This window comes from Hemibagrus wyckioides, linkage group LG02 (genome assembly GCF_019097595.1).
Source record: "Hemibagrus wyckioides isolate EC202008001 linkage group LG02, SWU_Hwy_1.0, whole genome shotgun sequence".
Taxonomy (NCBI): Eukaryota; Metazoa; Chordata; class Actinopteri; order Siluriformes; family Bagridae; genus Hemibagrus; species Hemibagrus wyckioides.
Genome location: NC_080711.1, coordinates 3,865,987 through 3,886,427, shown reverse-complemented (window position 1 = coordinate 3,886,427; position 20,441 = coordinate 3,865,987). Strand labels below are relative to the sequence as shown.

General features: G+C 42.8%; 1 protein-coding gene across 5 annotated transcripts in view; it reads left to right on the top strand.

Moving 5' to 3' along the window:
- Nucleotides 1–20,441, top strand: part of kcnc3a (potassium voltage-gated channel, Shaw-related subfamily, member 3a) — a 104,723-nt gene that overhangs the window by 5,319 nt on the left and 78,963 nt on the right. For all 5 annotated transcript variants that reach the window (XM_058418526.1, XM_058418516.1, XM_058418554.1 and 2 more), the window contains exon 2: nt 13,366–14,058. In XM_058418526.1, the coding sequence (XP_058274509.1) occupies nt 13,417–14,058 (642 nt within the window). In that variant the 5' untranslated portion in view covers nt 13,366–13,416. The remainder of the gene's footprint in view (nt 1–13,365; nt 14,059–20,441) is intronic.

The following is a 20,441-nucleotide window of genomic DNA, read 5'->3' as shown; positions in this document are numbered from 1 at the left end:
CCTCTTCCTCCTCCTCTTCCTCCCTCCGTCCTTTTCACTCTTCCTCTTGTCTCCTCCTGGTTTTTTTTCTTATTTTGTTCCTTTCTTCACTGATTTCTCCTCCCTCTCTCTCTCCATCTCTCTCTCTCTCTCTGTCTCTCTCTCTCTGTTCCTCTACTAAGAATAGTTTCCATCAAGTTGGGATGTGATTTGGTTTAACACAATTATATCTCCATATTTCTGCTTCTCTCTCTGGCTTCGTTCCCTGAGTGCTTAATGGGAAACTATAAAGGGATGGTAATTAACCGGAGAGGGCACTTTTATTAATTAGGTTTTAACAAGAGCTGGAGGCAGAGGGGACTTCAAACTATCTTAAGAATAGTGTTAGTTCTAGTTCCAGGGACCGAAGACACACAGACACACGGAAAGCTTTCGGTGTAACACAAAGACCTTCTGCACCTCTTTTACCTCTTACACCTCTTTTACCTCATTTACCTCTTACACCACTTTCACCTCTTACCTCTTTCACCTCTTTCACTTCTTTTACCTCTTACACCTCTTTCACCTTCTTCACCTCTTTTACCTCTTTCACCTCTTTTACCTCTTTCACCACTTACACCTCTTTTACCTTTTACCTACTTCACCTCTTACCCCTCTTTCACCTCTTATATCTCTTTCACCCTCCTCACCTCTTTTACTTTTTTTTACCTCTTTCACCTTCTTCACCTCTTTTACCTTTCACCTTCTTCACCTCTTTTACCTCTTACACCTCTTTCACCTTCACCTCTTTCACCTCTTTTACCTATTTCACTTCTTTTACCTCTTTCAGCTTCTTCACCTCTTTTACCTCTTACACCTCTTTCACCTTCACCTCTTTCACCTCTTACACCTCTTTCACCTTCTTCACCTCTTTTACCTATTTCACCTCTTTCACCTTCTTCACCTCTTTTACCTATTTCACCTCTTTTACCTCTTTCACTTCTTTTACCTCTTTCAGCTTCTTCACCTCTTTTACCTCTTTCACCTTCTTCACCTCTTTTACCTATTTCACCTCTTTTACCTGTTTTACCTCTTACCCCATGTTCACACTAACAAGCGACACCAGACGTTTATTTTCTACACACTTACAAGACTTTCATCTTATCCTGTCAGATCTGACCTCTCATAATACATAACAAAAAATAAATAAATAAATAAATAAAGAAAGAAAGACAGATGTGTGTTGAAGCTAGTATGAAAACTAGCATGAATCCACCAGTGTGCTTTAACTGAACTGAAGTGTGTTTTTTTATCCAGTGTTTCTCTGTGGACGTACTGGACATGAGCGCTTTGTAGCTCGCTAGCATGAAAGTATGCAAAGCTAGCCGTCAATCTGATGTTGCTAATGTTAACTTTCAGATCTAAAGCAATGTGTGTGTGTGTGTGTGATTGTCATGCTGGTTCTGTCTCTGCCATGTCCATGCACTTCCGGGTCATTACTGCTGTCCAGGAGCGTGTCCAGGTTTTTAAATGACCGGAGTGATGTTGTTAAATGCTCAGGGGAAAAAACACACAAACGAGGTTTTCTTCATTATTTAAAATGAGCCTTAATGGTGAAGTATTCCTCTGACACACACACACACACACACACACACACAGCCTCCGAGCTCAAAATCAACAGAAGGGCCTGTGGTTATTGTAAGCCGTCCACACACACACACACACACACACACACACACACAGAGAGAGAGCGAGAGAGAGAGAGAGAGAGAGAGGGTGGGGGGACTGCAGTGTTTTGGGCTCTGTAGTTACCTGACTTGTCCTCTAGGTGGCTCCTGAGCTCCACTCAGGCAGGAAGTGTGTAAGCTGCAGTAAAGAAATGCAGGAGGAAGAGAAGACAGTGAACACTGCACCACGGAGAGAAGGAGAGAGGGAGAGAAGGAGAGAGGGAGGAGGAGAGACGGCTTTAATGCAGCCGGAGCTGAGGATCACCGTCTTTCTCATCATTTTATAAACACATCTGTTATTTATTTACTTCATCATTCATTTATCATTTCCCTCAGGATCAATGTAGTTTCTATCTATCTAATGCTGATCTCTCTCTCTCTCTCTCTCTCTCTCTCCACACACACACACATACACACACACACACACACACATACATATATATATATTTGGATGTCTGTCTCTTTCTCTTTCAGTCTGTCTAGCTATCTGCCTCTTTTTCTCTCTCATTCACACACATGCTATCTATCTGTCCATGTCTCTCACTCTTGTCTGTCTGTCTGTCTATCTATCTAACTTTCTCTCTGTCTGTCTGTCTGTCAATCAACCTATCGAGCCCCCTATCATTCCCGCACGTTCTATTTGTCTGTTTATTTTTCTGTCTGTGTTTCTCACTCTGTCTGCCTCTCTCTTTCTCTCTGTCAATCAATCTATCTTTCTCTCTCCTTCATTCCCACATGTTCTGTCTTTCTGTTTATCTTTCTTTTTAATCTGTCTGTCTGTCTGTCTCTCTCTCTCTCTCTCTCTCTCTCTCTCTCTCCTACATGTTCCATCTGTCTGTGACTCTCCCTCTCTCATTACCACATGTTCTAGCTGTCTGTCTATCTTTCTGTCTGTCTGTCTCTCTCTCTCTCTCTCTCTCTCTCTCTCTCTCATTCCCACATGTTCCATCTGTCTGTCTGTTTGTCTATCTATCTATCTATCTATCTATCTATCTATCTATCTATCTATCTATCTATCTATCTATCTATCTATCTTTTTCCTGTTCCCCTCATTCCCTTTTTTTTCCCACCTCATTCCATGTATTGACTCCTCCCTTCACTTCATTCGTCTCTCTGTTTTCCTCCCCATCCTCCTCTTTCCTCCCGCACTCGGACACGCGTCTCACACACAACAATTTCCTTTGAACATTTTTTCTTGTGTACCAGGTTCTTGTTTTTCGCTCAGTCAGCACACGTGGAACACCATGGCTTCTCTTCCACCTGCTTCTCTTTCTCCTTTTCTCTTCTCTCCTCTCTCCTCTTCTAATGTTGCCTGTTTTCCTCCATAACTCTATCACAGTAACTCATCCTGCTGACTCCTGTCTTCCTTTTCTTCAGTTTTTTTCTACGTTCGTTTGGTTCATTGTCCTCTTTCCTCTGCTGCTATAAGCTAATCTCAGAGCAGCGTTCTTCATTACACACCATCAAACCCCATGGGGACCTGCTAATGTGATCTGTGCCGTGTGTGTGTGTGTGTATATACATTAGCATGTGTGTCTTCCATCCCCTCCATTTTCACACTTCTATATAATCACATCGTTCAGCTGCGTTCGAAGCAAAAATATTTGTTTGTTGATCTCAAGACACACAGTTAGCACTTTAGCGCTATCTCTAACATACTCAAAAATGCGACCAAAAATGCGATTATTCGTAGGCATTTTCCAGCACATCTGAGGTTCCCATGTTCACACCACATGCACATTGTCTGTAGTAGCAGTCTCATCGATTAGCTTTACTCAGTAGTAGTAATTACAACTAGCGCCCAATCAAATTACAGCGTTTACAGTCAGTGTCCAATCAGATTGCAGCGTTTACAGCTAGCATCTAATCAGACAGAAGCATTTACAGCTAGTGTTCCAATCACACTGCAGCGTTTACAGTTAGCGTCCAATAAGACTGCAGCATTTACAGCTAGTGTCCAATCAGACTGCAGCGTTTACAGTTAGCATTCAATTAGACTGCAGCATTTACAGCTAACATCCAATCAGACTGCAGCATTTACAGCTAGCGTCCAATCAGACTGCAGTGTTTACAGCCATCGTCCAATCAGACTGCAACATCTACAGCTAGCTTCTAATCAGACTGCAGTGTTCATAGCTAGCATTCAATCAGACTGCAACATTTACAGCTAGCGTCCAATCAAACTGCAGTGTTTACAGCTAGTGGCCAATCAGACTGCAGCATTCACAGCTAGCGTCCAATCAGACTGCAGTGTTTACAGCTAGCGGCCAATCAGACTGCAGCATTCACAGCTAGCGTCCAATCAGACTGCAGCATTCACAGCTAGCGTCCAATCAGACTGCAGTGTTTACAGCTATTATCCAATAAGACTGCAACATTCACAGCTAGCGTCCAATCAGAATGCAGTGTTTACAGCTAGTGGGCAATCAGACTGCAGCATTCACAGCTAGCGTCCAATCAGACTGCAGTGTTTACAGCTATTGTCCAATAAGACTGCAGCATTCACAGCTAGCGTCCAATCAGACTGCAGTGTTTACAGCTATTGTCCAATAAGACTGCAGCATTCACAGCTAGCGTCCAATCAGACTGCAGTGTTTACAGCTAGTGGCCAATCAGACTGCAGCATTCACAGCTAGCGTCCAATCAGACTGCAGTGTTTACAGCTATTGTCCAATCAGACTGCAGCATTCACAGCTAGCGTCCAATCAGACTGCAGTGTTTACAGCTAGTGTCCAATCAGACTGCAGCATTCTCAGCTAGTGTCCAATCAGACTGCAGCATTCTCAGCTAGTGTCCAATCAGACTGCAGCATTCTCAGCTAGTGTCCAATCAGACTGCAGCATTCTCAGCTAGTGTCCAATCAGACTGCAGTGTTTACAAGTTCCGTCCAATCAGACAGCAGTGTTCACAGCTAGCTTCCAATCAGACTGCAGCATTCACAGCTAGTGTCCAATCAGACAGCAGTGTTCACAGCTAGCTTCCAATCAGACTGCAGCATTCACAGCTAGTGTCCAATCAGACTGCAGCATGAACACATGAAGTGTTCAGCATTCCACACTTTGCAGGAATGTTCACACACTACTCATGCTGTTTGTATTACAGAATAGTAGAATAGTGTGTAAGTATGCAATTTGGGACGTGGCTATAGTTTTTGTATCACAAGACACAGCGAATTCACCGGCTCCTAATTTAACCTGAGTTGACTAGCGCACTGTTCCAATACCATTAAGCACTGTTAATAACCCCTTGTTGAGTCGCCCCTCACCATTTCCCCTTAGGGGACATAACAGACGCCATCTTAAAGGCTGTTCCATCTCATTATAAACCCTGGTGCAGCTTGTTACACGCCCCTTTTGTCAAGTGAATGAACCAGCTTACGTCTAAACATCAGGAGCAGAACATGACCCAAATACATTGTGATGTAATTTCCTGTTCTGAAAAAAAAAAAATTAGCAGATAAACCTGTTTATGACATTATTACGCCTGAGCTGGATGCTGAGTTGATGTCAAGGATCTTTACTAGCATGTCCGCCATTTTAACAAAGAGCATCCAAACAGAATTCATAATATCTGTTTAAAGTCATAATTTTAGAATAATATACAAGGTACAATGCTAAACATGTTGATTTAACTCCTACACTGATTAGCTACCAGGCTATTCCCTCGCTAATTTCCCGGAGGCCAGCGGTAGGTGCTGTGCAGGTAAACCTCACTCCCCTGATCTCAAGAGGCGCACTAGCGACTGACACTAGAGGCTGTAGTTTTTAGCCTCCTTGTTAGAGCGCCCGCCTCCCATGCTGGAGACCTGCTGGAGTGGTTGCGAGCAGGACCCGCGGGGGTTACAATAGCTCAAAAAACTGCAATAATGTCATCAAAAAAGCCTTTTTTTTAGTAAAGCCTCTATTCCACGTTTGTTACGTTTTTTACACATGCTTACATTATGTGTGTTAGCTAACCTAACGCTGCAAATAGTAGCTAGTGAGTGCTTAGCGTCCGCCCGCCCCCCAGTCGCTTAGCAACAACTGTACTATGAGAAGGTTATGTTATTTTATGTCAGAGCTTTTTCTTTTCGCTTTCTTCAAGGTTTCCATGCTAAATGCTAGCGTTACAGCCGTTTCGGTTAGTCGCGAGCAGCATAATACAACGAAACCATGCTAGCTAGCTAGTTCTCACATGACTCTGGCAAGTTTGCACACAATGAATGAAAATAAATAAAAGATTATGCCTCACTGAGGACAGTACCATTCCCGCTAGCTAGTTTTCACATGATGCTAACATGTTAAACTAGTTACTTAATTAAAAAAACAAAGAAAAGGCATCATGTTTGAAAATAAATGTTATTTTTTTCCTAGCTAGTTTGGTAGAGCTAAAAACAGCAGTAGTAAATGATATAAATGCAATCATATGACAGAAAACACAGTTAAACACTTGCTAGATAGCTAGGTGGCTAGTTTACGATTAGTGCGGTTCATCCGGTGAAAAGTGCTGCGTAGACATTTAGGATCCTGAACAGTTTTACAGTGAACTGAGTGTCACTTAACTTTTCTTTCTGCTAAAATTGCTTTTCCTTTAGTCACTTGTGAGTAAAGAGTTTTATTCTGATATCAAATCTCGAATCTTTAAAAAAATTCCTGTCAGAAAGATGGTCTTACCTCGTTCTCTCCTCTTTTTCCCGGTGATTTTCTTTGCTGTGGGTCCTGGGACAGTTTGCGGGTGCAGAGAGAAGCGGGAAGTCTATAGAAGCCAGAGAGAGAGAGAGAGAGAGAGAGAGAGAGAGAGAAGGGGGGAGGAGGAGGGGGGGGGGAGTGCATGAAGATAAAGAGAAAAGAAAATGTGAAGAAATGCGAAGAGAGATGATGGAATTTGTGTATAACTTGGTCAGATAGATAGACAGATAGATAGATAGATAGATAGATAGATAGATAGATAGATAGATAGATAGATAGATAGATAGATAGATAGATGAAGGAGGTGAAAGAGGTGCTGTGCTACTCTACTCTGAGAATATAAGACAGAGAGAGAAATAGATAGATAGATAGATAGATAGATAGATAGATAGATAGATAGATAGATAGATAGAGAGAGAGAGAGAGGGAAAGGGATTGGCTCACTTGCTGTAATCTGAGTGTTTTATGCAGAACTCGAAAGTGTGAATAAGAGAAGTGTGATGTGGATCTGCAGAAGAAAGTCGGAAATTCTTCAGGCACAACGTTCATTCATGAAAGAGAGAGAGAGAGAGAGAGAGAGGGAGAGAGAGAGAGAGAGAGAGAGATGGGGGGAGGAGGGAAAGAGGCATTCTTTGTTTTACTGCAGCAAAAAAAATCATTCATTTCTCTACAGCTCTCCGTCCTGCAAGTGTGTGTGTGTGTGTGTGTGTGTGTGTGTGTGAGAGAGTTCTCAGAAACGACAAATGGATGTTCATTTCTTTCTTTCTTTTTTTTTTATCATATGATCTGACACACACACACACAAAATCATATAACACACTTCAGTGCTGAATGGGTTACACACATGGGTCTGAATGGACTGCATCATGTTTCAGTGCTGCACTGAGAGAGAGAGAGAGAGAGAGAGAGAGAGAGAGAGAGAGAGAGAATGAGAGAATTAATGCTCTGCAGTCTTTTCTCCCCATTTTGTGGACCTCAGCAAATAATGCTCCTACCTTCAGCTTTTCTCATGCTCGCTTCTACCCCCCATTCTATCTCTCTCTCTCTCTTTCTCTCTCTCTCTCTCTCTCTCTCTGACTGGATGCGGATAGGGTGATCGATCATGACAGTGGAGGAAACCGTTAAGCCGACGGAGAACCTATTTGTTACGCAATCTTTTAATGTGTGTTTGACATCCGCCAGCTGCTGCACATGAGCGAACACACACGACTCTGGAGTGTCTGTCAATCATGACGGAGTGTGTGTGTGTATGTGTGTGTGTGTGTGTGTGTGTTAAAGCTAAAAGCACTTTAGATTTCCTCTGCTCACTCACTCGCTCACTCACTTGTCAATTTATTTCTTTTTTTTACCCTGAGTAGTAATTATCCAATTAATAATTGATTTAAATTCACAGCGAGTTTAAGTATTTAAGAAGTAAAACTAAACACTGCTTAACTGTTGGAAAACACGAGCGTAAAAAAAAAAAGTATTATTTTCAGTTAATAAAATAATTAAATACATAAATAAATTAATTCATAAATAATAAATAAATTATATATATATATATATTAGTTCATAAACTCCATTTATTTAGTAGAAACAAATTTTTAAATTATTTTTACAAGCTTGAATAATAATAATAATTTGATTTGTTGTATAATGACACGTCATAGTATTTATTTAAACTTACATTTAAGCTGTGTCCCTAACGACGTCCTACACATTACACAATGATATATTCCCATTATTTAGCTACCCTTTCTTTAGCTCCACCCCTTTAAATCCACAATTATTACATCGTTTCATTAGAAGAGATAGAGTCAGTAATATCGTAAAAACCAACCTGAGTGTTTCTCAGGCCTGTTGAGCTGCGTCTGAAACGGCGTACTACGTACTTACACTACGCACTATGTAGTCTGGTGTCTAGTGTATTGATGTTAAAAGGAACATCCGCCCCTGGTCCGCTACGTAAGCAAATCTCTGAGTGATGAGCGCGTGACGTGTTCGACATTCCTTAGTTTGTGGGAATTTTCACACAATACTCACACTGTTTTTGCTACAAAATGGTAGAATAGTGCATAAGTATTCGATTTGGGACACAGCTATAGTGTTTTTCTGCTATTTGTCTCAAATGGAACACTAACGTTTTTTTTTTGATAACCAGAAGTACAAACCGTTTCCCGGTCGACGGCGTATGATGTCAGACACACATAATATTTGCATCGTCATTTTTCTGAGAAAGCACAAAAGCGTAAAATCCTCGTTCTGAAGATTTACAGCTTTACAAAGACATTTACGAAGCACTGACACTGGAGACTCCTTACTCCAGTGTCACGTTTTTAGATTAACCCACAAAATCCACCATACGACTCCATGTGAATCTGTCTTCTGTTACTATGGAAACAGCACCGCGTTAGAGCGAGCTACAGTCAGAATTCATTGACCAATCAGAATTGAGAATGTGACATTGCCGCCGTTTAACGTTTATCCTGTTAATCGACGCAACAAGGAAACAAAATCCATCACAGAGCGCAGGTTTGTTCCGTATTTGCTTAATATAAAGACTCCCAAAAAAAGAACTTAATGATCAGAATTGTAGATAAATGTCGTCAGGGTGGATCTGTGGAAATGCAGAGGTGGTAGTTAACCCTAAAGATACCCCCACCCCCCATTTCCTCATCCTCCTTTATAACTATCCTGTGTTTTTATCACCACATCCCTCAGGACTGTGAGGTAACGATGCACTTCTACACTACAGGTTCACCATGAGGAGCACAAGCCACTTTCCACCTCAGAACACACACCTCACGCAACATCTGGATTTATATTGCGTTTGTCCTGAGATTCTGTTGTTCAACCAGAGAATGAAATGAAGGTGTAGATGTGCAGTCGTGAGGAAACGTGACGCAGATGTGAAGGTTTAACCCTTCGAAAGTTATATCGAAAGTTCTAATGCAATAGAAGGATTTTGTGATTGAGAGAGAGAGACAGAGAGAGAGAGAGAAAGAGAGACAGAATTTAAAATGGCCGACAACCTGACCGGTGCCCTGACTACTGACCTACTGAACTAGGGAACAGATCAAGACGCACTTGAAATTCCCAGAATCCACTTCTTCACTTCTCAGTTCTTTCTTTCCAGAGTCTGTGGCTGGTCATCTCAATTAAACGACCCTCTTTCTATAAAAGTAGACTTTCTGCACGCGAGCATCGGGCAGCAGGCACGAATCTCTCGCTAACCTGTTTATCCAGAAAGCCGCATCCATTCGTCTATTAGTTAGAAGTACAGTTTTATACATCTCAAGGCAAACAGCGCTAATGTGAGGAGGATTACACCAGCGCTTTTAATACAGAGACGGCCATTGTTCCCTGTTTAAAAGGTTGGATGTAGGTGCACATTAAAATGAAGGATTTGTACATACAGCTGCTGGTATAAACACACACACACACACACACAAAGGACAAAAGGGTGACTACAATATAACAAACAAGGAAGAGATCCCCATAAATGGAGTCAAAGATCAGGATGGGTAATGAGAGCAGCGCGGAACACAAAATTTGGTGATTTGTTTTTGGAGAAAACGTTCGTTTTTTTTGAGTTTGCGATGTCACTAAATAAACCTTTTGTTTGCTAAGCTAATTTATTCTTGGATGAAATGGAAGCCATAAAATTTCAGCCTCAGGATCTTAATGCTAAGCTGACAGTATCGTTTTTACGCCTACTTTTTTGGCTCCTGGTCTGTAAAGAACCGGAATTCAACCGGTGCGCAATGCTAATTCGTTTAATGCATAGCTACCTGGCAAGATGCTGGGATAAATTATATACTGATGTTTTAATATTTATAGATTTTAAAGATATTCTTTGGATTATTTGGGTAGTTTCTTGACATTAAAACAAACATATTGAACTCTTTCTCATCTGATATGGATCATTTTAATGAATGTGGGCTACAAGTGATCTTAAAGTTCTTAAAGGTTTTAGTTTACTTCAGTTGTTAACTTGTTCTTAATCGTTCCCCCAGAGCCTCTCTGTCCCACCAGTCACAGGGAAGGAGATGTGGCATCTCTGTCCCTGTCAGTCCCAATGAAGGAGGCGTGGCATCTCTGTCCCTGTCAGTCCCAATGAAGGAGGCGTGGCATCTCTGTCCCTGTCAGTCCCAATGAAGGAGGCGTGGCATCTCTGTCCCTGTCAGTCCCAATGAAGGAGACGTGGCATCTCTGTCCCTGTCAGTCCCAATGAAGGAGGCGTGGCCTCTCTGTCCCTGTCAGTCCCAATGAAGGAGGCGTGGCATCTCTGTCTCTGTCAGTCCCAATGAAGGAGACATGGCATCTCTGTCCCTGTCAGTCCCAATGAAGGAGGCGTGGCATCTCTGTCCCTGTCAGTCCCAATGAAGGAGGCGTGGCCTCTCTGTCCCTGTCAGTCCCAATGAAGGAGGCGTGGCCTCTCTGTCCTTGTCAGTCCCAATGAAGGAGGCATGGCCTCTCTGTCCCTGTCAGTCCCAATGAAGGAGGCGTGGCCTCTCTGTCCTTGTCAGTCCCACTCAAGGAGGTGTGGCCTCTCTGTCCCTGTCAGTCCCACTGAAGGAGGCGTGGCCTTTGTGTCTTGCCAGTCACAGGGAAGTAGGTGTGGCCTCTGTCCCTGTCAGTCCCACTGAAGGAGCCATGGCCTCTGTGTCCCGCCAGTCACAGGGAAGTAGGTGTGGCCTCTGTCCCTGTCAGTCCCACTGAAGGAGCCATGGCCTCTGTGTCCCGCCAGTCACAGGGAAGGAAGTGTGGTCTCTGTCCCTGTCAGTCTCACTAAAGGAGGCATGGCCTAAACTAAGGTTTTAGTTTACTTCAGTTGTTAACTTCAATGTTCTGTGTACACTCTTGAAAATGAAGGTTTTCAAATGTTTTTTTTGTTTGTTTACACCAAACATTCATGGGACAATTTCATTGCACAAGTGGAAAAAGGTTTATCCTAGAAAAATCTTCTTTATGGCACTAAGAATAAAAGGCGTTCTTTTAAGAACTACGTTAGTATTTCCGGGTTCACTCGGGGAAGAAGTGATGCTGCTGTTACCTCTACTGATATCAGGGTATTTATATAGAATACAGGTGGAATATTTACCTGTGGTGTTTTCTATAGGTCAATGAAGGATGTCAGCAGAAACAGACATGGTGGTTGATGCCTTCATTGATGGTTTTAGCGAGTTTATTACGAAAATGACAGAAGAAGAAGGCGTCTGTATTCGGCACATGCTCATCAAAACAGAACAGGAATAATTTCTAGGACAAAAAAACAAAATATATCACGATTATAAACTAATAGTATCACACGGTCAGCTCAGAGCAGAGCAAAATATATTAAGAATATATCAAACTATTTACTGAAAGGTTCTTTGTGGAACCAAAAAAGGTTCTTCTGTTGCTTCACTGTGAAAAAAACTTCTTTTTCTTCCAGCACCTTTCGTTTTAAGAGTGTAGAAGCTGATTAGAGGAATAACACCATGTCACTGTCTGCTTCTGTTTAATGCCCTAAATATCTCTATCTGTAATGTTGCATGGCTTGAACTGGAGAGTTTTTTGACCCCTACCAGGTTGACATGGTGGCTTAGTGATTAGCAAATATGCCTCACATCTGCAGGGTTGAGGGTTTGATCCTCTCTCCATCCAAGTATCTGTACATCCATGCATGCATATGTGTGTGTGTGTGTTTGTGTGGAGTTTGCATGTTCTTCTTAAGGTTCAGGGTTTCCTCCCAGTTCTAAGGACATGACATCTCAAACTTTTCTGTAGTGTGTCTGATTGTGCCCTGTGATTAGTTGCCACCCCGTCCAGTGTGTCACCCACCTTGTGCCTTGTGCCCCGTGCCTCCTGGGATAGCCTCCAGGATCCCTATGACCCTGTGTAGGATCAGCGCTACAGAAACTATACCTCAGATCCTCATCATCAGCTTTATTCCTATATCCTATATTTATTTGTACTCACCTTCGATCATACCCCGATCAGGCATAACATTATGACCACCTGCCTAATATTGTGCCAAAACAGCCCTGACCCTGAGCCCTGTGTATTCTGACACCTTTCCATCAGAACCAGCAATCTGATCAACAGTACCTTGTCTGTTGGGTCGGATCACACGGACCAGCCTTTGCTCCCCACCTGCATCAATGAGCCTTGGCCGCCCATGACCCTGTTGCCGGTTCACCACTGTTCCTTCCTTGGACCTCTTTTGATAGATACTGACCACTGCAGGCCGGGAACACCCCACAAGAGCTGCAGTTTTGGAGATGCTCTGATCCAGTCGTCTATCTGCCATTACAGTTTGTCTCTTCGTCAAACTCGCTCAAATCCTTACGCTTGTCCATTTTTCCTGCTTCTAACACATCAACTTTGAGGACAAAATTGAATCACTTGCTGCCTAATATATCCCACCCACTAACAGGTGCCATGATGAGGAGATCATCAGTCTTATTCACGGCATTTCTCAGTGGGCATAATGTTATGGCTGATCGGTGTATATTTCTAACAAAGTTAGTTGGTTCTTTAGATAGCTTTTCAAAAATGTAAACAAATCAGTAGCAAACTAGTATAGTAGCCTGATCCTACTACACTAGGAAGGACGAATGAACAGTTAATGAACAAAAAAAAAAACAATATTAAAAACATTTGACAAACATTTGATAGTTGAATCTCTTCACAATACAACATCTGGTCAATTTTTTAAAAAGATGTGAACTAAGTGAACTGTTTGCTTAATGCTGGGATTTGAACTCACAACCTTTTGATGAGTAACTCAACACTTATTGAGTTATGTGATAAAGCGCTGGGATCCTGGGTGCTAGAGCAGGAAAATCCTAATATCCTAATAACATGTTTAGGTGTTTATTTGGAATTAGGAGGGAAAAACGGAGGGATTAAGGGCACTATTTCGGAGTAGGGCACTATTCCGTGCATCAGGAGCAGGAATGTTTGAAAATATGAAAAATGAGCTCTCTTCAAAACGGACCAGCTGTGTGTTAACGCATCTCTCGCTCTCTCTCTCCCTCTCTCAGGCTCCGCCCCCTCCCCATCTTTCTCTCCCCGCCCCCTCCACCTCCTCCTCTATGCTCAGCTCGGTGTGCGTCTCCTCTTTCAGAGGGCGCAAGGGTGGCAGCAAGTCGTGCGCCAAAGCATGCGCGAGCGCCGACATGACTTGCCCGTCGGACAGCGAGCGCATCGTGATCAACTGCGGCGGCGTGCGGCACGAGACCTACCGCAGCACGCTCCGCACGCTGCCCGGCACGCGCCTCTCCTGGCTCACCGAGCCCGACGCGTGCAGTAACTTCGACTACGACCCCAAGTCGGACGAGTTCTTCTTCGACCGGCACCCGAGCACGTTCGCCTTCATCCTCAACTACTACCGCACCGGCAAGCTGCACTGTCCCGGCGATGTGTGCGGCCCGCTCTTCGAGGAGGAGCTCGCCTTCTGGGGCATCGACGAGACGGACGTGGAGGCGTGCTGCTGGATGAACTACCGGCAGCACCGCGACGCCGAGGAAGCGCTCGATAGCTTCGAGACGCCTGAGCCGGACGCGCCGGAGGACGAGGCTGCGGCGCTGGCCGGCGGTGGCGGAGGGGGCGGGGCCGACGGAGACCTCAAGCGGCTGTGCCTGCACGAGGACGGCGGCAAGCCGAGCTGGTGGAGCGTGTGGCAGCCGCGCGTCTGGGCGCTCTTCGAGGACCCGTACTCATCCAAATACGCGCGGGTGAGTGACAGATCACCGCGGACACGCGGTGTACAGTTCACTCTGAACACACACACACACACACACAGTGGTGCAGCCTCACACTCTATCACACACACTCATTAACACACTGAATGAATTCTGCACTGGTGCATGAACTACTGCAGTGCTCAAATGAACAAATCTCACCGTCTCTCTCTCTCTCTCTCTCTCTCTCTCTCTGTCTTTAATGCACTTACAATGCTAAAAGATAAATCTCTCCAGTCACTACATCACAGGATTCCCTCTCAGACTCTCTTCACTTGTTTAGTGGTCCATTAACACCCATGATCTAAAATCTGGATAAGTTTTTAATAGAACATATTAAATGTATATATAAGTGTATTCTGATCTAATCTAGTGCTGCATGAATGAAGAGCCTTGAATTCAGTCACACAGGATGAGATGAACACATGATCCGATATGATATGTTATTAATGAGTCTGTACACATACGGTCATGTAGTTTTTATTTAACCTCTACGATGCTGCATTATCTCTGTGTTGAATGAAGACTTGCGATGAGAATCGGGCGCTGATCTGGATCGCTCCTCATTGGATTTCTATGCACATTTTTCCCCTCTGAATTGAAATAGCTTTAAAACTTTCTTCTACAAGATAATACGGTCCAAATACACCTCACTAGACTGACATTTCCAAGTGAGAGACACATATAAAGAGTGTATAAACTGTCTAGCCGCAGTGTGAACTTATGTGTGTGTGAAACTTAAGAGCCACAACAATTCTCCCGAGCAGGAGAGGAAGGCTGAAAAATATCCGATTTTACTTTCAAATCGTCTTAATTCCGTGCTGCGGATTTTGTCCCGCTCTGTAACTAGGTTTCAGGATGGGAAAAAGGAGCCCGGTAGACATGTAACTTCATTTTGGAAAGAAAAAACTAAATAAAACACAAAGCCCTCAGTGTTAGATTTTAATCTAAAAATGCACAAAAGACCGTTTTTAATATATCCAGATTATATATTGTGGGACTGTTAACTCTCTGAAGGCTCGCAGCACTTGCGTCCGTCCCCACCAGCACTTTCCCACGCTTGATTAAATTTTTTTCTGCAGTGATCTTTTTTCTCTTTGTCGCTTTCGCCACTCAGCTGATTCGATCTCGTCTTGTCTTGCGCTCCATCTCTCCCTTTTCTTTAACCCCAGCTATACGTCTACTGGGGGTCAGATTTAGGATACGGCATGGATGTGTAGAACTATACGTCCCTTATATTTTAGGATAAAACTACAAAAGGTCTCTCTCTCTCTCTCACACACACACACACTCATTTATATTCACAGGACATGGGTCATACACTCACTTTTAAAACAAAATCATTTACACTTCACTCAAAACTTCTTTTGCACCTTCACAAATATTTATATCTTGCATAACAATAAACCTTGCGAGCCCCCCCCCCAAAAAAAAGTCTCAGAAGCACCTACAATTTACCCTTCATTAAAAAATACAGATTTCATGAATATGCAAATTAGGACCGTCTCCCCAAACCTACACTGTGATGTCCTTTCACCTTGTAAACTGTTGGCACCATGGCCTGGATTTGCATATGGACTCTGATTGGTTGTTAGTTCAGATCTATTCCGTCTGGTGTTCTATACGAGTGGCGCTGTGTAATTTTTAACACGTCATAAAAGGAGTCACATGACCTGAGACTGGACGTCGAAGACAAGGTCGAGTTCTTGCAGTTTTAGAAATATCGGATGCGCTCAGAGTCGAAAATCCACCAATAGGAGGACAGTGTAGGATTGCGTCAAAAAAGTCAGAATATCGGAATATAAGACAAAACATTTATGGCTGGAAAGAATTATTGTTATTATCAGGTTGAAAAATGGCCATTTTCTGTCAGACCATTGTCCAGAACACACACTATCACACAGTTTGTTACAGAATTCGGTCAAGGTTTCATTTGGATCTTTTTAAGTAATAATCATTGATTATATCTGAGTCCTTGTAGTCGTTCTCGCGGTTTTCTGTATTCCTCACACTTCCGAAAATCATGACAGGAAGTGGATCCATGACTCGGATTTTACCTCGCGATGCACTAGCATCCCATCCCGGGTGCATTCCCGTCTCCCGTCCAGCCTTCTTCCGGTCCACTGATGTCCAGGTGGTCACTAAAGATGAATTAATGACTGTAGTAAACTATAAGGAACAGTGTAATGACCGGAGTGTGTGCTGTTGGGTGTTTTAAAGGATTTGAAGGAAGTGTTTAGTTTGGCGAAATCCAGAGCCAGTGAGTGTTATAATGAGGAAGAGTGTGTGTGTGTGTGTATGTGTGTGTGTGTGTGTGGTGAGGTCTTCACCATGGTTCTCAACATCATTACCAGTCCAAAGCTCAGGTCTTGATGCATTAAAGGTTTTTGGGTTAACATTCAGTGAAATCTGTGAAGTGTTCGTCTGTCAGAACGATTTCTGCATCCATTTTACGAGGGACCCTTTAAGAACCCTTGAAGAACCATTCATTTGCTAGAAGTGGTATAGATGTGGAGGGAGGTGAAAGAGTGCTAGAATGTAGGGAAATCCCTTCAGGAGAAAAATGTATGTTGAGAACACGAGTAAGTACGGATAGACTGCATGCTTTCGGATGGATTTTCCCAAGAGAGGAAGAACAAGGGAGATGTGTCTGAGTTTCCACAGGGGAAATGGACTGGTGAGGAAGCAGTGGTGTCTTGAGCTATCGAGGTAACGCTAGCCCTGCTTTTTTATTTTAAAGCCTCTAAATAAAAACAAAACCTAAATGAACTCATCCTGTAGTCGATTCTTGGTGAAAACCGTGTACGCGATGCGGATCTGAGCGAGCACAGATATGCCGCATGGCCTTGGCGTCTTCTTCGGGTTGGGAGCCGGACAGATCGTTCCAGTCGAGCATGAAGGAAAAGGGTTCAGTGGGTTTTGGCTTTGGGTGGCCTGCAGCAGCAGCAGTTTGAGCTCGAGTGTCTCTGTCATGCTTACTCAGCACGAGCCGTGACTCCTGCAGCCACCATCAGCTTTATTCCGACACTCAGCTCTGCTCCAGAGCGTTTATGAAGCGTGTTAGGAACGCGGCGCCTGATTGCCGACTCTTATTTGAGTTGTTTATAGCACTCTTTCAGAACGAGGAGCTCGTGATCCAGTGGTCCTCTACAGCAATCCTGCAGCTCCTTTCATTCAAAGACGCATCGATTGTGCTATAAAAAATGCTGTAATCTTATGATCTGCTTTTAAACAATGTCTTTATTGAATCCGATCTCGTCTTTCTCTTTATCATTAGGAAAGCTATGAATACTAAGCTCCGCCCCCCAGAACTTAAACTTAATTCAATTTGTACAGGTTCTCTGAAATGTTTAGTGTTGCTTGTAAACACTAGAACATGGGTCCAAATCCACATGCTTTAGTTTGTTTGGTTGCTAAGCAACATAACGGTCAATGGTCCGGACAGAACAGGAGAGAAGTGTAACAGTTTAATCGCATTAATACAGCGTGTGTTGAAGTTCCTGTATCATGTGTTTAGCTTTAATTGGGATTCTTAAAGCAGATATTTTTGTATTCTGTCCTCAAGCAACATCTGTAAAGTCCTGAAGAATCAGTAGTCAGGAGCAGCTGCAGCTCGTCTCGTTGTCCTGAGGAAGGTGATGTTGACGTGTGCAGTGCTTTATTAGTGCGCTGAAGTACGAGTACAGAGTGTCACACACTGCGCTACTAATCATCACTTACAACCTCCATGCCCTCTCTCTCTCTCTCTCTCTCTCTATCTTTATTCCTCTCTCTCTCACTCTCTCTCTATTCCTCTGTCTCTCTATCCCCCCCTCTTTCGCTCTCTATCTTTATTCTTCTCTCTCTTTCTCTCTTGCTTTCTCTCTCTATTCCTCTCTCTCTATCTTTACCTATCTCTTTCTATCACTCTCTCTCTCACTCTTTCTCTCTCCCTCCTGTACTTACGTCTCTCCCTCTCTCTCTCTCTCTCTCTCTCTCTCTCTCTCTGTGTCTCATTTCTGTCTTTTTCTGACTCTGTCTTTCTTACTGTCCTGTCCTGTCTGTCAGTCTGTCTTTATCTCTGAGCCTGACTCTACTTTGGTTCTCTCTCTCTCTCTTTCTCTCTCTCTCTCTCTCTCTCTCTCTCTCTATCTATCTATCTATCTATACAGTGCATTACTAATCAGCAATTGCAACCCCTGTGCCCTCTCTCCCTCTCCGTATCTCTCTCTCTCTCTTTCTCTCTCCCCCTCTCTCGCGCTCTCCCTCTTTTTCTCTCTCCTCCTGTGCTATAGCGTAACACTGCGGCGGCTCATACTAGCTGACTGCGCGCTGAATTCTGCTGCAGCACAGAAGCACAGTATAGAGTGGGGGGTTGAAGAGAGACTATGGACTGTGTGTGTGTGTATGTGTGAGACAGTGTTAATGTACAAAAATACACTCTTTATATCATCCATTAAAAGCCATGTTTTTTTTGTCATTTTTATATTTTACTCACCGTGTGTGTGGTGTGTGTGGTGTGTGTGTGGTGTGTGTGTGTGTGTGTGTGCGTATTCTCCGACAGATTTAACTGTAGTGCTGTAGTAACCAGCGCACATGCTCTTAATTTCGCATTACACTCTCCCCACGGTTGAACACACACACACACACACACACACTGCGGCTGTGCTAGCTCTCACTCCCCCCCCACGACCTCACGGACGCACGCTGAACGGAACGGATGCAGTGCATTTCATTAAAAGGCGCTCGCTCATGAGCCATAAGTCAAGCGGACACTTCTCTAGGGGGAGGGGGGGTCATATGGGGGGGGGTATCAGGGGGGTGGTTGACGGCGGGGGGGCAGATTGTGGGATTGCATTACTAAAATCAGCACAGAAGCACTTCTCCTTCAGAACGCTCTCCTGGTTCATCTCTGTTCTTCCTGCGTTTCAGCTCTTCTGTGTGTTTTGCTGTGAAAGCAGGGTGTTTAATTATCCTGATGCTGCAGCACTCTGAGTCTGACCCACATGCTAAATTGCCAGTCGGTTTATTAGAGCGTAGATCATATAGCGCGCTGGAAGACCCGGGAACCTGCTGATTGGTCACTGACCTGAGCAAAAAAACAAGTTGTTTTTCACCGTATGATAAAAAAAACCCCAAATGTTCAGTTTATTATCAGAGCATAGAAATGATATTCCTTATATATACACAGCCTCAGGGGGACAGCAGTGGTGCTGAATTCTTAAATCTGATTGGTCAGAAGATGAAAGTAGTTCTGGCTTGTATACACACTTTGGTTGTGTTCTGGTTTTGTTGTTATTATTTCTACTACCGGCTAGTACCTAGTACCAGCTCAAGCACATGGACGTGTATTATTGTATATTAATTGTATTTAATAGTTTGTTGTTTTTATTTAGGAGGGGTTTTTTTCTGCTTGATATTTCTTTTGATTTTTTTTTGATGGAGTTTCTTATGGGGAAAAACCTAAATAATAATAATAATAATAATAATAATAATAATGATGATAATATATATATATATATATATATATATATATATATATATATATATATATATATATATATTATCATTATTATTATTATTATTTAGGTATATATATATATATATATATATATATATATATATATATATATATATATATTATCATTATTATTATTATTATTATTATTATACAAAAAATACAAAAATATGCTACGTCTTTAAATATGTGATAATCAAAAAGGAACAAAACCTACCATATATATGTATGCATATATATATATATATATATATGCATACATATATATGGTAGGTTTTGCTGCGTACTCGCTGCACTACACTCCTAGCCTGAGTGAGCCGTCAGTGACGCTGTCCAGAGTGCTGAAATCTGGATGTTGTTCCTTTTTGATTATCACATATTTGAAGTCGTAGCATATTTTTGTATTTTTCCCAGCCTGTGTTCTTAATTACCAGTTGGTTTTGCTTAAGTTTGCTTGAAATCACATTATCCTGGAGAGATTCAGGGTTAAGGGAAGGAGTCTCCAGTGTCAGTGCTTTATAAACAGTTAAACAGGACGTTTGTTCTAACATGCCGGAAATGAAACAACATCATTTCAGTGTGGTAACAGAACCATCACCACCATGTTGTCTGTATTATTTTACTGTAACAGCACTATTTATCTCATTTTATACAACTGGGTTAAGGGCCTTGCTCAGGGGCCCAGTAGTGGCATCCTTTAGGCATGGGACACTGAGAAAGCTGAGGTTGTTAGGGGTCAGGTTAATTTGTTACATAATAAAGCAGTGTTATTTTGTATGAGCGCTCATTTGCATACTCCATTTCAGCCACGATATCTCGTGCACTCACAGAATTTGCGGGAAATCCTGGAGTTAGAGCTAAATTTGGCACAAAAAAACCA